Source organism: Lacerta agilis, chromosome 7 (genome assembly GCF_009819535.1).
Source record: "Lacerta agilis isolate rLacAgi1 chromosome 7, rLacAgi1.pri, whole genome shotgun sequence".
Lineage (NCBI taxonomy): Eukaryota > Metazoa > Chordata > Lepidosauria > Squamata > Lacertidae > Lacerta > Lacerta agilis.
The window spans coordinates 75,733,238-75,750,960 of NC_046318.1; the positions used below are offsets into that span (position 1 = coordinate 75,733,238).

The 17,723-nt window shown below is 44.0% G+C and overlaps 1 protein-coding gene across 2 annotated transcripts in view; it reads right to left on the reverse strand.

The window, feature by feature from the left end:
* Nucleotides 1–502: 502 nt before the first annotated feature.
* Nucleotides 503–17,723, reverse strand: part of ADCY8 (adenylate cyclase 8) — a 123,791-nt gene continuing 106,570 nt past the window's right edge. For both annotated transcript variants that reach the window (XM_033155868.1, XM_033155867.1), the window contains 4 exons: nucleotides 10,698–10,844; nucleotides 4,433–4,525; nucleotides 2,938–3,052; nucleotides 503–1,090 (listed from right to left, as the gene is read on the reverse strand). In XM_033155868.1, the coding sequence (XP_033011759.1) occupies nucleotides 603–1,090; nucleotides 2,938–3,052; nucleotides 4,433–4,525; nucleotides 10,698–10,844 (843 nt within the window). In that variant the 3' untranslated portion in view covers nucleotides 503–602. The remainder of the gene's footprint in view (nucleotides 1,091–2,937; nucleotides 3,053–4,432; nucleotides 4,526–10,697; nucleotides 10,845–17,723) is intronic.

Sequence of the window (17,723 nt, forward strand, 5' to 3'; positions counted from 1 at the left end):
GCCGACTGTTTCTCTAATAAAGAGCTAACTTCCCTCAGTGTGATTTACTGCTGACCTCTTCCTGTCGTCTTACCTCCTACCAACTCGCCTTTCTTGGTAAGCAGCCCAAGAATATAAAAAGGGTCCCAATGGATCAGTCCAGTCACTTATTTAGTCCAGCATCCTGTTCTCACAGTGGCTGACCAGATGTCTGTGGGGAAACCTCAGAAAAGGACTTGACCACAAGAGTGCTCTCCTCACCTGTGTTTCCCATTGACTGGCCTTTAGAAGCACTCTGCCTCCAACAATGCAAGGTGGAACATAGCCACCTTGTAAATAATAATAATAATAATAATAATAATAATAATAATAATAATAATAATAATTGTAGCTGGTTTAACCTGCCTCATCTTTGCACACGAAAAAACACGCTGAAAGAGAGTGGAAGGACGGTGTGCGTCTCTGTGAGTGCCTGTGTCTAAAAACAAGTAGACTTTAAAAAGCAAACAAAGCAGCCCCGGTCTTTAAAAAAAATTAAACCATATTTTTATTTATATATTTATTTTTTTCATATAGAAAAAGAAATTAAAAAATGAAGAGGACGACGAAGAAAAGATGCAGGCTTATGGCAGTTCAGTCTTGTCGGCCCCCTCCGCTTGGGCCACCGATTCCGATCCTCCGGAAGTGAGCAAAGTCCTCCGGTTGTAGTGTCCTTTGATGATCCCGGAATTGTTGTTCTCGTTCAAGATCTGCTTCTGCTTCTGCCTGTTGAGGGACTGCACGAGCCCCAGCACGACAGCCGCCAAGGAATACTGCCCCGTCAGTTTTCTCGGTTGCAAGATCAAAGGGTTTGGCTGTACTCTTCCCAGAAGAAAATAGGTCTTGATCTTCCCTTCTTGCTCGCTGATGCCCTTGACGTAGATCTCCCCCCGGTAGTCGAAGGCAAACCCCCGGTCCTTCAGGATGAGATACGTTTCCTCTGGCACCTGCATTCTGCCGCTAATGCCGGTGCTGTCCATTCGGCTTGCTAAGTTGACTGTTTTGCCCCAGATATCGTACTGGGGTTTCTTAGCACCAATGACCCCCGCGACGACAGAGCCATGGCTGATCCCTAGGAAGAGGAAAAGAGAAAAGATCGGGCTAGATTAGTCATGTTAGTCTGCTGCAGCTCAAACAACAAAGAATGACTGGCTGGGGTCCAGTATTTTCACCCCTATGATCACACGCCCCCTTCACAGCTCAGTCCTGCTTACTTGCAGGATGAACCTAACCCTTCCATGCCCACTCAACAAATTCTATCTGCAGAACTGCCTCAAAATACTCATTCTGCACTTTGCTGTACTTTTCCCCTGTAAATAAAGTTGGACTTTTTATTACAAAGTACACTGAAATAAATATAATTAAGAACTCTGGCCGGAAGTTTCAACCAAAAAGGGATTTTCCAGTGTGAAACTATTTCTTCATTTAAGACTGTAATTCTTAACACGATTGATACTATATTTCTATTTACTTACGAGTAAACGCATCTTTTTGGTTGAAACTTCCGGCCAGAGTTCTCAATTATATTTATTTCAGTGTTTTTTTTCTGTGCCTGTTCGAAACGTTTTTGTTTAGCCTACACAGACATGAAGAAGTTCCCTGTGTTTTAGCTGCTCTTGATTTTAACAATCTTTTTGAATGCTTTCAGCTGTTTTTTTTTTTAATCGAGATTTTGAAAATGTTTTATGTCGTCATTCTGCAAAACCCCGCTTCGGAGTTTTGCTCAAGCCAAGAAGTATACAATTTATCAAATAAATAAATGCATTCTCACATGGGCAACCTTTTTTGGGGGGTGGGGGTGGGGCTGCAGCTGTGCCTCTTACCTCAGTATGGTAAGTTACTTTGGAACCAGAACAAAAATTAAAGAGGCCCATGTTGTACCACCCAAAAGGGCAGTGGAGATTCTTCAGCCTACCAGGCCAACCCATTTGGCCAATGAGTGCCATTTTGACTAAGCCACACCTATGTGCTTTCTGGGCATTTCCATGCGCTCTGGCACTCATCACGGTGTCCGGTTGTGGCAGTAGTGTTTTATCCATGCTGGCCACATGACTTAGAAAGCTGTCTATGGACAAATGGCATCTCCCTTGGCCTGAAAATTGAGATGAGCACCACACCCCATAGTCACCTTTGACTGGAGTCCAGGGGTCATTTACCTTTACCTCTAACTGGCTTTAGGCACCAGGCCCTGTGACAGACTAACTCTGTGCTACAAAGATGTCAGCAAACATGACACAAAGGCTGGCAACATCAACACCGCCATGTGGGAATCCCTTGCAGAAGACCACAGTGTCTAGAAACAGACAAGTTGTGCATCCAGTCATGACCAGAGGAGGAATGACCGCTTGGAGGGGCGCAGAGAGAAGTAACGCCGTGGTGCATCTACACCAGCAGAACCGGACACCTTCGTCTGCCCCCAGTCACTGCAGCCTTCCAACAGTTTGTGGTGTAGTGGTTAAGAGTAGTGGACTCATAATCTGGGGAACAGGGTTTGATTCCCCGTTCTCCACATGCAGCTGCTGCGTGACCTTGGGGTAGTCACACTTCTCTGAAGTCTCTCAGCCCCACTCACCTCACAGAGTGTTTGTTGTTGGGGAGGAAGGGAAAGGAGAATGTTAGCCGCTTTGAGACTCCTTCGGGTAGTGAAAAGCGGGATATCAAATCCAAACTCTTCTTCTTCACCCCCAAAAGTGCACTCCTCCAATGTATCCTGAGACAGATGGATGGCAGCTCCCAGCTCCCAGGATTATATTGCACATGGCTTCAATGCAGAGATGCTCATTTACTCCAGGGAAGAACCAGAAGCCCATGCAGTGCTACCCTTTCTACTGATGTGAAGCCTACACACCTGGGAGCTTTAGATGCATCTGAAACTCTACATTCGGGCGACTAATGCTGAAGGGCTCAGCCCATACATACCAATGCGGAGTTCAAAGTTGTTGAATGAATGCTTGTTGATCTCTTGGATGCTTTCGTTCAGCGCTATGGAGAAATCTGCTAGGGCACATAAGTGTCCCCATTTATCTTCGCATTGCTGGGGAGGGAATGAAAAGCAGAAAATCCATTGCACAAGTCAGACATATAACACCGGTCCTGAGATGACCTGCATTGGCTCCCAGTACATTTTCGAGCACAATTCAAAGTGTTGGTGCTGATCTTTAAAGCCCTAAATGGCCTCAGCCCAGTATACCTGAAGGAGCGTCTCCACCCCCATCATTCAGCCCGGACACTGAAGTCCAGCTCAGAGGGCCTTCTGGCATTTCCCTAACTGCAAGAAGTGAGGTTACAGGGAACCAGGCAGAGGGCCTTCTCAGTGGTGGCACCTGCCCTGTGGAATGCCCTCCCGTCAGATGTCAAGGAAATAAACAACTATCTGACTTTTAGAAGACATCTGAAGGCAGCCCTGTTTAGGGAAGCTTTAAATGTTTGAAGTTTTATTTTGTTTTTAATATTCTGTTGGGAGCCGTCCAGAGTGGCTGGGGAGGCCTGGCCAGATGGGCGGGGTATAAATAAATTATTATTATTATTATTATTATTATTATTATTATTATTATTATTATTAGGCATAGGTCAGCTGCCCTCCACTGACATTTCATACAATCGGGATCTTGCTCCCTGTCCAACTAGAGATTAATTTCATTTTTTATTTGTTTTATTTAACAGAATTTTTTTTGTCACTTAATTGCAAATAAACACCCAGAGAAAACGTTTCTATATCACCAGGCCTTGGGCTGATTAACATTCTAAAGCTTTTTAGATGTAATTTTTGGGAAAGGGGTTTATTGTTTTTTTTAAAAAAATGCATTTTGTGTTCTCAATTTGCATTTTGTTGTTGTTGTGAAGCACCCTGTGATCTTTGGATAAAAGGTATTATACATACATACATGTGTGTGTGTGTGTGTGCGTGTGTGTGTGTGTGTGTACAGTGGTACCTCGACTTACGAGCGACTCGACTTCCGTATTTTTCGACTTCCGAATGATCTCCGGAAGAGAAAAAACGGCTTACAAAAATTTGAATGCGCTTTTTTTGACTTCCGAATTTTTTCCCCATTCCGAGATGGCACCTTCGACTTACGAAGATTTCGACATACGAGTGCGCTTTCGGAACGGATTAATTTCGTAAGTCGAGGTACCACTCTGTGTCTGTGTGTGTGTGTGTGTGTGTGTGTGTGTATATATATATATATATATATATATATATATATATATATATATACACACACACATACACACACCAGTATTGTTCAACCAGCATGTAGCAATGACAGGTGAGAACAAATGTCTGTTTTGTTCCAGGAAATGCCAGACTGCATAGGTATATTTAAAAGTGACTCCAATGTCCTGTACTTTAGACTATGACAAATGCATTAGAAAATACAAGCTCTCTTTGTTAGGCAACAGAAAAACTCCTTACCTGTTTTTCAGGTGATAACCCGGACACGGCCATGTAGGTGCTGCCAATGGTTTTGATTTTTTCAATATCTTGAAACCTTTCTTCACCTAGCAACTAACAAAGAAGAGAGTTCATTGAATCACGTTTATTGGATGCACAGCTCCCAAATGGTTTTTTACTTTTTATTTTTTTGATTTGGAAGGTGTCAATTCAGTGGCACTTTACAGAAGGGCTAATGACTTTAAAAAAAAAAAAAAGCATAACTGTTAGGAAACATTTAAGAATGTCTAATTCCATGGATGGAATAATCATAGCTGTCAACTTTCCCTTTTTCTGTGGGAAATTCCCTTATTCCAGCGCCGTTTCCCATTGCAAAAAAAGGGAAAGTTGACAGCTCTGACTAATATGCTGCAACTCAACAGGTTTGCACCAGTATGTGATTATCCGGTTATGCATTTATGCGGTTGTGGATGGGACAGAATGAAGATGTTGGCATTTTGTGTTAATGTTTGTGCATTCGCACACACCTGCACTACAGGAAAAGCTGAATTGGCTTTCCTTCCCTGGCAGACTGAGGAGGTTGGAACTCTCTGCTATTTACACAGAGCATTTGTATCCTGACCCCATAACCAGAGTTCTCTGGGCACCCAACTATGAAATCGGCAGCATGCAACCCAAGCATAACAACACAAATATAGCATAAAACGAAATGACCAAAAACAAACCTGTTATTGCACAAACCACCATACCCTACCAACTGTTTCTTGACATGAACAACACCAAGTTGTAGTCACTGCCCCTGCCAGCTCCAAAATATTCATTTCCCCACTGTAATGAAAAACCTCTCCCAGCGATCAGTTGTGCTAGCAGAGGGGTTTCTGGCTTGAGTTCTGTAGGGATTCAAGCTTCCCTGATGCCACCTCCCATAGAATCATAGAGTTGGAAGAGACCACAAGGGCCATCCAGTCCAACCCCCTGCCAAGCAGGAAACACCATCAAAGCATTCCTGACAGATGGCTGTCAAGCCCCTGCTTAAAGACCTCCAAAGAAGGAGACTCCACCACACTCCTTGGCAGCAAATTCCACTGTCAAACAGCTCTTACTGTCAGGAAGTTCTTTCTAATGTTTAGGTGGAATCGTCTTTCTTGTAGTTTGAATCCATTGCTCTGTGTCAGCTTCTCTGGAGCAGCAGAAAACAACCTTTCTCCCTCCTCTAGATGACATCCTTTTATATATTCGAACATGGCTATCATATCACCCCTTAACCTTCTCTTCTCCAGGCTAAACATACCCAGCTCCCTAAGCCGTTTCTCATAAGGCATCATTTCCAGGCCTTTGACCATTTTGGTTGCCCTCCTCTGGACACCTTCCAGCTTGTCAGTATCCTTCTTGAACTGTGGTGCCCAGAACTGGGCACAGTATTCCAGGTGAGGTCTGACCAGAGCAGAATACAGTGGTACTATTACTTCCCTTTATCTAGATGCTATACTCCTATTGATGCAGCCCAGAATTCCATTGGCGTTTTGGGAAAAATGCAAAGCAACACTCTGATTTTGTATGAAGTGAAAGATTGCATTTTTATGACTCTCTTGATCAGTTCATCATCTCTGCACCCAACAGCAATTGATGACTAGATGGCACGCTGTTTGCCACACACTCTGTAAATCCAAACTGTGCTTAGAAATCTTCTGTTGGCATGACACTGCAGTCCTGTCTACACTCAAGGTCACTGCAGCCGTGCCCAGAATACAGGACCTGGGCTTCTTAAAGTGTGCGTTGCAGAACGGCACAAATCTACAGACTGCCTGGAAACTTGACATGCCCTGCAAATGAGACTTAATCCCCCCCCCCAGTCTATAACAACAACAACAACAACAACAACAACAACAACAACAACAACAACAACAATAAATGTTGCAATGACCATAATCTGCATTTGCACCAGGATAATAGATGCCATATAAAGCAGTTTGATTTCACACTCCCTGCACGCAAATCTTTGCAGGATCAAAAGGAGAGAGAAATGATCCTTGTAATGGGGACGACGACGACTTAAAGCATTTCATGACAATATCAATATTGGTATTGCCTTCACTGCAGGAGAGAGGAGGAAATGGAGCAATTAAGATTAGATGGAATAAACTCAGCAGACAACGAGAGCAAAACTGGCAATGACTGCGTGTGAGTTTGAGAGAGAGGGTGCGAAGAGAGGGAGAGGGAGGAATCACACTGTTTGATTCTTAAGAAATGTAAGCCCAGCTGGATCAGGCCAAAGTCCCATATAGTTGATTATCCTTATCTCGCAGTGGCTAAGCCAGATATCTATGGGAAGTTCATAAGCAGGACCTGGATGCAAGAAATGGTTCTGGATAGAAGTTGCTAGAAACCGCAGAAGGGGAGGGTCCAGCTTGCAGGTTCCCTGTAGGCATCTGGTCGGCCGCTGTGAGAACAGGATGCTGGCTTAGTTGGACCACTGGTTTGATCCCCCCCATACTATCCTTATGCAGGGGCGTAGCATTGGTACCCGGGGGCAAAAAGTTTTTTGCCCCCCCCCCGGCATAGGAAGGTCAGGTGGTACCCAGTGCGGAAAATTTCTTGTCAACCCCCCCCCATTGATTCCCCCCAATGGTTTTACGTTATTTCATATTTTCTTACAAAGGAATAATAACAAGTAATAATAATAATAAAACTTTTCTTTATATCCCGCCCTCCCCGGCCGAAGTCAGGCTCAGGGTGGCTAACATCAGATACATAACATTGGTATAAAATCAAACAATAATTAAATTACCTCCTAAAAACATCTCAAAATCAAATTAAAGTCTAATTAGATGGCTTTCCACAGGGTTAGGGTTGGGAAAAGTAAGTGCTCCACTGAACTGAAATTTCAGCCTTCACGACATAGGAAAACAGCCAAGTGAACAGCTATTTTGGTGGAGGAGGGTCAAGATATTAACCGATATGCATGAAATTTCATATATAGCTATATAATCCCTAGTATAGTAAGATAAGACCTTCGGAGCAGGCATTAATTTTTTTTTTCAAATTCTCTCCCCCCCCAAAATTTTCCTTGATAATTTGTCACCCCCTCCATTATGGAACCTGGGGCAGCCTGCCCCCTGCCCCCTTGCTACGCCCCTGTCCTTATTGGCTCAGGAACATAAGGCCAGACACTTCATTCGCTGTGCGAGGTCACATCTGCTGCACTTAATTGAATTGTCTCAGCTCCTTTCCTTCATTTAAGCCTGCCGAAAGAGGCTTCTGGTAGAAGTCAATCAACTGTGTCTCCAAATCAAAAACAGATTAACAACTGGCCAAGGACTTAATCACTTCCTCTTGGTTCCCAGACTAATCATTATATATACCTAACAATGTCGGGAGTCGCCCCTAATTGGATCCTTTATAAATTAAGCGGTCAGTGTAAGAATGGAAGGTTAAGTTTCTCGATGAGGAACACTTTCTGACTTTCTTAGCACCATGGGAAAATCCCATCCAGTGTTGCGCTTATGTGCTCAAATGGAATAAGGGCCGGATCAGGACCGGGTAACTTGAGAAGTCACCCTATCCCTTAAATATCCAGTAGGCAGCTGCATTCTGCAAGAGATTTTCTCCTTGAAGTCCCCCAAAATATCACAGTAACTCAGAGTAGGCCCTTCAAAGTGACTGTCCCTATTCTGTGGAACAGCCTCCCCATTGAGATATGAGGGGAGGCCATCGCCTGTACCCCCCTCTTGAAACAACTGAACTTATTTTTGTCTTAGGTTTATAAACAATGCAAAATGAACACTATCTCCTCTTGTTTTTTGCACTTTTTTTTTAAAAAAATATTTTAGCTGTTTTTGTTATATGTTCGCATTTCTCCTTAAAACACACGTAAAAGGCATTTCATGATTATTTAATATAATTACTAATATTGCTGGATATGACGCTGTTTTGCTCCAGCTGCAGCGAGAAAAACAAAGCCATTAATAAATACACCGATAGCTGGATAGGAACTTGGGCATAAAATTGAGTTTTTATATCGACAGACACAGCGGGAGTGGATTGCCGGCAGTGTTAGAAAAGCTGAACACCTCTTTGAAATGTCTCTGAGCTGCATTACAACACAAGCTATTGAACGTTCCCGTCTTAAAGGCTACCTCTGTTATGCCCTCGGCTTCTCGATCTATACAGATTTGTAGAATTGCTCAAAATGTCACCTTGAAATGAGGAGGGGGGGTGGGAATCAGAGTTTCAGGGAACATTATTTCCTTCAGCTTGAAATGGCAAGCTGGCAAGGATGCCCAAGTAGAGGCTCCAGAGTATGAAGAGACAAGCTGGGACAACCACCCCATCTCCGCTGTCTGAAGCGGCTTGCTGGCTTTCCCAAGTAATTGCACTTTCAAGTAAGTTACAGGTGGGTAGCCGTGTTGGTCTGCCATAGTCGAAACAAAATAGAAAATTCTTTCCAGTAGCACCTTAGAGACCAACTGAGTTTGTTCTTGGTATGAGCTTTTCGTGTACATGAAAAGCTCATACCAAGAACAAACTCAGTTGGTCTCTAAGGTGCTACTGGAAAGAATTTTCTATTTTGTTTCAGGTAAGTGGCATCCTTGCCTCTTGATGCGTCCTTTGATCTGCATTTCCTGACGTTTGTGCACATGTAACAGCAGTCCAGAATCCATGAGGGGGAGCCCAATGAGAGAGAAACTCAAAAACGCAACAAAAGTCGGTGGAATGCAGCAACAGAGCTCTACAGCAGAGGTGTCATCTCAGGACTCTTGAGGCACAAACTGTATTTTGAGAAGCAATGCCATATGCCAGCGCTGGACTCCCATGTCGTTTCAAGCACATGCTCTGGGAAGCAAATGCAGCCCCTTGGGTCTCCCTATCTGGCCCCTGGGAGGGCCATATAACCTCTCCCTGGGCCACAACGCTCCCTGCCCTGCTTCTGCCCTGGCTAGAATGCACCCTTAAGCTCTTCTGATGCCTCTTACTAGCAGAGAGGGGCGTGTATGGAAACTAACCAACTGCACAAGATGAAATTGACCTTTGTTGCTCTGCCCACTTCTGTCCCTGTCCACTACTGATCCATGGCCCCTGCAGAGTTGCCGGGAAGGGAATGCGGCCCTTGGTTTGCCAAAGAGTCATCTCCCTTGCCTCATTGTTACCAGAATAAGCAGTTGTGTTTGGTGCTATATATATATATACAGTAGCACCTCGGCTTACGTTCCCCTCGGGTAACGTAAACTTCGGGTTGCGAAAGTGGCAAACCTGGAAGTGTTTCGCCATGTGTGTATGCGCAGAAGTGGTCCCTCTGGTTGCGCACACCTCGGGATTTGACCGGAGCTCTGAAATGGATCCCGTCCGCAACTGGAGATACAGTCATAATTCGTGTTACGGCTGCTGCGGGTTGCATTCGGGTTACTTGCGGGTTTGGTGGTTTGCGCATGCGTAGACGCACGTAATGACATCACGTGCATGCGCAGAAGTGCTAAAATGCATCATGCACATGCGCAGACGCGGCGCTTCATGATGCGTTCTGCTCACGATGCGAACAGGGCTCTGGAACGGATCCCGTTCACATCCAGAGCTACCACTGTACCACTGTATATATTTACATCACTGTAGTCTGGCAACCAAAGATTAGGCTATGTGTCAGGGATTCTTTAATTGTGATTTCTGCACTGCAGGGGGTTGGACTAGAGGACCTTTGGGGGGGTCCCTTCCACCTCTACAATTTGATTTCAAATTAATATACAGACTTCCTTCACTTTGGGTCTCCTGCTTGCACATTTTTTCTTCCGGCTGCCCCTCTCACATATCCTTCTCTTACAGCTTCTTTTCCAACCTTCGCTTCCCAAACATCCCAGCTTCCATTTCTGTTCTGCTTTCTTGGGCTGCTACCTTCTTCCCAAAGCCCCCGACTTTTTCTTCCCTCTGCCCTTCTGTCTGTTCCGTAGGACGCATGCAACTGAGCCAATGGCGCCGAGAGTCCTTTCGGAGGAGAGCCAATCGGAGTAAGGAAATCTTTTACCTGCCTTCTGTGCCAACGGGGCAGCTCGGCCAATCATTGCCCGAGAACTCATTATCAACTCCCGCCTCCCCAAACCCCCTCAGCACATTACCATATAGATTGAAATAAAAGCAGCAGAAATCACTGCATGGAGGTTAAACTAATGTAATGACCGAGCTGGTGCAAATGCCAGGCCTCCCGACCCTGACCGCTTGTTTTCTTAAATTTCATTCCACTGCATGCACACACACACACACACACACCCAAAACCACCACCCAGGGCTACGAAATTACCTCATCGAAGTCTGCAATGATTTCGTTCAGCAGACGCAGGCATTCCACTCCCTGGTTGTTCATTTCAGTCTGGGAATAGAAGTCGGCAAAGCCCGGGATGGAGGCAAACATGACACCGACGGCGTCGTAGGACTGAGAATACAGTTCCTAGGGATAGCCAAAGAGCAAAAGGAGAGAGAGGAGGAAAATGCACCTAAGTGACATATTGTAGGTAGCAGACTGAATGGGGGCGGGGGGGGGGGAGTTTCATTGCCCGCAGTTAACACGCCATAGAGTTTGTGCATCTTGTCAGCAAAAGGAAGGGCAGGTGTTTGGTACTTGCTCATCAATTAACCCTAGAGGGATATCGCTCAGATTCGGAAAGAGATAGACTCCACCGTGGGAGCAGGGCCAGGGCGGGAGAGTACCAGAGTCCTGTCTAGTCCAGTTGCGTGGGATCAATTTCAGTCTGTTACCTCCGAGGATGTGGACAGGCTGCTTGGACGAGTGAAACCAACCACCTGTCTCCTTGATCCTTGCCCATCCTGGCTTATAAAAGCTAGCCGGGAGGGGCTGGGCGATGGGCTGCGCGGGGTGGTGAATGCTTCCCTCTGTGAGGGAGCCTTCCCAGCCCCGCTGAAAGAGGCGGTCATTAAACCGCTTCTTAAAAAAACATCTTTAGACCCGGCCAATATGGCCAACTATCGCCCAGTCTCAAATCTACCATTCTTGGGCAAGGTGATTGAGAGGGTGGTTGCTGAACAACTCCAGGCACGCCTGGAAGAAGCGGACCATTTGGATCCCTTCCAATCGGGATTCAGGTCTCACCATGGGACTGAAACCGCCTTGGTCGCGCTGGTCGATGATCTCCGGCGGGCTAGGGACAAAGGTGAGAGCTGTTTCCTAGTTCTGCTAGATCTCTCAGCGGCCTTTGACACCATCGACCATAACATCCTTCTAGACCGGCTAGAGGGGTTGGGAGCTGGAGGCACTGTTATACAGTGGTTCCGCTCCTTCCTCCTGGGCCGTGTTCAGAAAGTGGTGGTGGGGGATGAGTGTTCAGACCCCTGGGCTCTCACTTGTGGGGTGCCTCAGGGTTCTGTCCTCTCCCCCATGCTTTTTAATATCTATATGAAGCCGCTGGGAGAGATCATCAGGGGGTTTGGGCTGGGTGTTCATCAGTATGCGGATGATACCCAGCTCTACCTCTCTTTCAAATCAGAACCAGTGAAGGCCGTGAAGGTCCTGTGTGAGTGCCTGGAGGCGGTTGGAGGATGGATGGCGGCTAACAGATTGAGGTTGAATCCTGACAAGACAGAAGTACTGTTCTTGGGGGACAGGAGGAGGGCAGGTGTGGAGGATTCCCTGGTCCTGAATGGGGTAACTGTGCCCCTGAAGGACCAGGTGCGCAGCCTGGGAGTCATTTTGGACTCACAGCTGTCCATGGAAGCGCAGGTTAATTCTGTATCCAGGGCAGCTGTCTACCAGCTCCACCTGGTTCGCAGGCTGAGACCCTACCTGCCCGCGGACTGTCTCACCAAAGTGGTGCATGCTCTGGTTATCTCCCGCTTGGACTACTGCAATGCGCTCTATGTGGGGCTGCCTTTGAAGGTGACCCGGAAACTGCAATTAATCCAAAATGCGGCAGCTAGACTGGTGACTGGGAGTGGCCGCCGAGACCACATAACACCGGTCCTGAGAGATCTGCATTGGCTCCCAGTACGTTTCCGAGCACAATTCAAAGTGTTGGTGCTGACCTTTAAAGCCCTAAATGGCCTCGGTCCTGTATACCTGAAGGAGCGTCTCCACCCCCATCATTCAGCCCGGACACTGAGATCCAGCGCCGAGGGCCTTCTGTCTGTTCCCTCACTGCGAGAAGCAAAACTACAGGGAACCAGGCAGAGGGCCTTCTCGGTAGTGGCGCCCGCCCTGTGGAACGCCCTCCCATCACAGGTCAGGGAAATAAACAACTACCTGACATTCAGAAAAAACCTGAAGGCAGCCCTTTTTAGGGAAGTTTTTAATGTTTGATATTGTTGTATTTGGTTTCTGTTGGAAGCCGCCCAGAGTGGCTGGGGAAATCCAGCCAGATGGGCGGGGTACAAATAATAAATATTATTATTATTATTATCTATAATATAATATAATATAGTATAGTATAGTATAATATAATATAATATAATATAATATAATATAATATAATATAATATAATATAATATAATATAATATAATATAATATAATGCTGGGGGAGACTCTTGAGAGTCCCATGGACTGCAAGAAGATCAAACCTATCCATCCTGAAGGAAATCAGCCCTGAGCGCTCACTGGAAGGACAGATCCTGAAGCTGAGGCTCCAATACTTTGGCCACCTCATGAGAAGAGAAGACTCCCTAGAAAAGACCCTGATGTTGGGAAAGATGGAGGGCACAAGGAGAAGGGGACGACAGAGGATGAGATGGTTGGACAGTGTTCTCGAAGCGACTAGCATGAGTTTGGCCAAACTGCGGGAGGCAGTGGGAGACAGGAGTGCCTGGCGTGCTCTGGTCCATGGGGTCACGAAGAATCGGACACGACTGAACAACAATAATTAATATAATATAATATAATATAATATAATATAATATAATATAATATAATAATATATTTATACCCCACCCATCTGGTTGGGTTTCCCCAGCCACTCTGGGTTGCTCCCAACAGAATATTAGAAACACAATAAAACAAACATTTAAAACTTCCCTAAACAGGGCTGCCTTCAGATGTCTTCTGTTTTATTTCCTTGACATCTGGATGCTTTAGTTGGAATTCCTGCATTGCAGGGCGTTGGACTCGATGTCCCTTGGGGTCCCTTCCAACTCTACAATTCTACGATTCTATGATATACAATGGTAGATGAAGGACTCAGCCACATTAGCCAAAATACAGCGTTATAAATGCGTTGCAACACTGTGACACCAGATGGCGCTGTGAGCTGAAATCACAACTCAATGATATTTTCAATTGCAAGCTTTACAACTTTTTATTATTATTACTGCAGAACGTATTTAGAGCGTTTCTTATAGCTGTTTAAATCTAGCCCTAGGGTGCAGGGCCGGCCTCTGGCAACTGGTTTTTGGATGCCATGAAAGGGCTGCAAGTTTTAATGTATGTAAGATGTGTTTAATTTATTTAGAGGTCACAAATACAGCAAGGCCACTTGATACAAGTAAGAGCCTGCATGTGTGGGTACTTGCCTCGCAGTGGCAGGGAAGCCATTTGATGTGCAAAATTGTTTGTGCCCATCACAAACTGCAGGGATCTCAACCACACCATCAGCACAGCAATGCTTATGGAACAATTCATACAACGGCTGTACAATGTATATACCTTCATACATACTTATCAGTAATGGCTATGCAGAATTGCTAACAGAACCAAGAATGCTAGCAAAAAGGGAGAACTTCTACATGTATATGATCAACACATTAACATTGCATGACCTCAATGTAGAGCATGGCTAAGGAAACTATGGACCGGGGGCCGGATCTGGCCCAAGCGCCTTCTAAACCAGCCCATAGACAGTCTTGGAATCAGTGTGTTTTTACATGAGTAGAATGCGTCCTTTTATTTAAAATGCATCTCTGGGTTATTTGTGGGGCATAGGAATTCGTCCCCCCCCCTTTTCAAAATATAGTCTGGCCCCTGACAAGGTCTGAGGGACAGTGGACAGGCCCCCTGCTGAAAAAGTTTGCTGACCCCTGATTTAGAGGGTAGAACCAGCATTGCTGGTAATGGCAAAATCATATAAACACAGAATCGTAGAGTTGGAAGGGACCCCCAGTGGTCATCTAGTCCAACCACCTGCAATGCAGGAATCTCAATATGCGGCCCCTCATCCAATTTGAATCTATATCGGACCCTCCTTATCTTTGAAAATGTGCTAGCTGCTTTATTGCTGCATCATGCTTAGCTATAATAAATTAAAATTCTTGTTTTGTTAGTCACTGTAATATTCATTTTGGGCATTAAAGGGACAGAACTACCCAAACTATACAGAAACTTATTCATGTATGTGACTACAGGGGCAAGAATGTTACTTGCCCCAAAATGGAAAGACGTCCCGACGAAAGAAGAATGGATGCAAAAACTTATGGAATGCGCAGAAATGGCGAAACTTACCAGAAAAATAAGATTAACAAACTTTTTATAAAAGAATGGAAATAATATTTACAAACAAACTGTAAACAGATCAGAACATTGGCAGGATTATTGCAATAACCTGCAGTTTTATAAGAGTGTATATTTAAAGTAGATGAATAAATGAGCAAATTAAGTTAATCTGGATATGCAGAAGATATTAAAAATAAATTTAAGGAACCGCAGAAAGAGGGGGAGGGAAGTCAAGTTTTGAAATGTTAAAATGATTGTAAAACTATTGAAATGTATAAACCCACATAGTTCGGCGTCACAGAAGATTGTTACAGAACAAAAAATTAGGCCAAGAATTCATATCATCGGACAAGGTCAAGAAGAGAGGAGTAGTGATTTATGCAAAGGAGAAATATAGCCCAAGACAGCTATTTAAAGATGAAGAAGGGAGATATATCGCAATTGAAATTAACGTACAAGGCGAAAAATTTTTAATTCTGGGACTCTACGCACCAAATGATGGAAAGTCGATTTTTTACAAAAAAATCCATGACTTGCTGTTGGATTATTTGGACTATAAGGTAGTTTGCCTTGGAGACTTTAATGGGGCAGTTTCCACATTAATGGACAGATCTCAAAGAACAAAATTAACAAATGATGGGAAACTCCCAAAGACTTTTTTTGAAATGGTGGACAATTTGAACCTGGTAGATGCTTGGAGATTAAAAAACCCCACAGAAACAGAGGCAACGTACTTTAGTGAATCTCAGCAGTCATGGTCGAGGATAGACTACGTCTGGATCTCGAATGAATTGGCTCCAAAATTACAAAAAGCAGAAATCGGTCCTAAAACGCTTTCAGATCACAATCCGGTACAGGTAAACCTAAAAATGATTTCCAAGGACTCTTTTAGGTGGAGAATGGATGATGCATTGATGAGAGATACCAAGCTAGTAGAAAGAGCGGCGAAAAAGATGAAAGAATATTTTCAAATCAATTGGAACTCAGATGTGGAGAAAAGGACTGCCTGGGATGCAAGTAAGGCGGTAATGAGAGGATTCCTCATTAGTGAAAAGGCAAAAAAGAAGAAACAACAAAGTGCAGAGATGGAGAGACTGTTGAAATTAATCAAAGAAAAGGAAAAAGAACTAAGAGGACATCCTAGATGTGTTAAAATTCAAAAAGAAATCAAATATCTGCAATCCCAATATGCCAATATTATGAATCAAGATATCGAATGGAAAGTGAAAATGATGAAACAAAGAACATTTGAATCTGCAAATAAATGCGGAAAACTACTAGCTTGGCAATTAAAGAAAAGACAAAAGGCAAATGTCATCAGCAAATTGGTAGTAAATGGAAAAAATGTAGAGAAACCGGAGGAAATCAGATGGTGTTTTCAGAGATTCTATAAACAACTGTACAAGGAGGAGAAGACAGATGACGCAGAGATAGACCGATTCCTGGAGAAGAATGGATTGCAAAAGGTCCCAGAGGAAAAACTAACAACTCTCAACCACCCAATAACGACACAAGAAATAGAAGATGCAATAAACAACATGCAACTGGGGAAGGCTCCAGGACCGGACGGATTAACAGCAAAATATTACAAGACATTGAAAGACTGGCTATCACAGCCGTTAAGAGAAACTTGCAATAGAATACTAGAAGGAGATAGGGCACCAGAGACGTGGAAAGAAGCCTTTATCACACTGATCTTAAAACCAGATACTGATAAGACTCTAATGAAAAACTATCGTCCAATATCCCTTTTGAATGTGGATTATAAAATCTTTGCAAATGTTTTGGCTACAAGGTTGAAAAGAGTGTTGAAAGATTATATACATAGAGACCAAGCAGGTTTCTTGCCAGGAAGGCAAATAAGTAATAATACGAGGATTATTGTGGACATTCTAGAAAAACTGGAGAGAGACATAAACACAGATGCAGCACTATTGTTTGTTGATGCAGAGAAAGCTTTTGATAAAGTATCTTGGACATTCATGAAAAAGAATTTGGAAAAGATGGGAGTTGGAGAAAAATTTTTAAATGGCATAAAGGCCATTTATACAGAACAAAGAGCTAAAGTTATTGTAAACAGTGTGATATCGGAGGAGATTGAAGTAGAGAAAGGAACAAGACAAGGGTGCCCTATCTCCCCTTTACTTTTTATCACGGTCCTGGAAGTCCTTCTGAATATGATTCGGAAAGATAAACAGACAAAAGGAATTAAAGTGGGAGAGAAGGAATACAAATTACGTGCCTTCGCGGATGATTTGATGCTATCCCTGCAAGAACCAGAAGGCAGTGTCCCCAGAGCCTTGGAATTAATTGAACAATTCGGACTTGTAGCTGGCTTCAAATTAAATAAGCAGAAAACCAAAGTTTTAGGTAAAAATATGAGTGCAGAACAGATCCAAAGAATTCAAGAAGCCACCGGCCTCAATTTTGTTAAATCCGTAAAATATCTAGGTATCAATCTCACAAGTAAGAACTTGAACCTGTATAAGGACAATTATGAAAAACTGTGGATGGAGATAAAAAAAGACATGGAGATTTGGACAAGACTCAAACTGTCGTTAATGGGAAGAATAGCAGTGGTTAAAATGAATGTCCTACCAAGGATGCTGTTTTTATTCCAAGCCATACCAATTTTGGATAAATTAGACTGTTTCAAAAAATGGCAAAAGGACCTATCGAAATTTATATGGCAGGGCAAAAAGCCTAGAATAAAATTTAAGATTTTAACAGACTCTAAAGACAGAGGAGGCTTTGCCCTGCCGGACTTAAGGCTTTACTTTGAAGCTGCGGCCTTTTGCTGGTTAAAGGATTGGTTTAAACTAGACAACGTGGATGTGTTGGACTTGGAGGGACACGATAATATGTTTGGATGGCATGCATACCTTTGGTATGACAA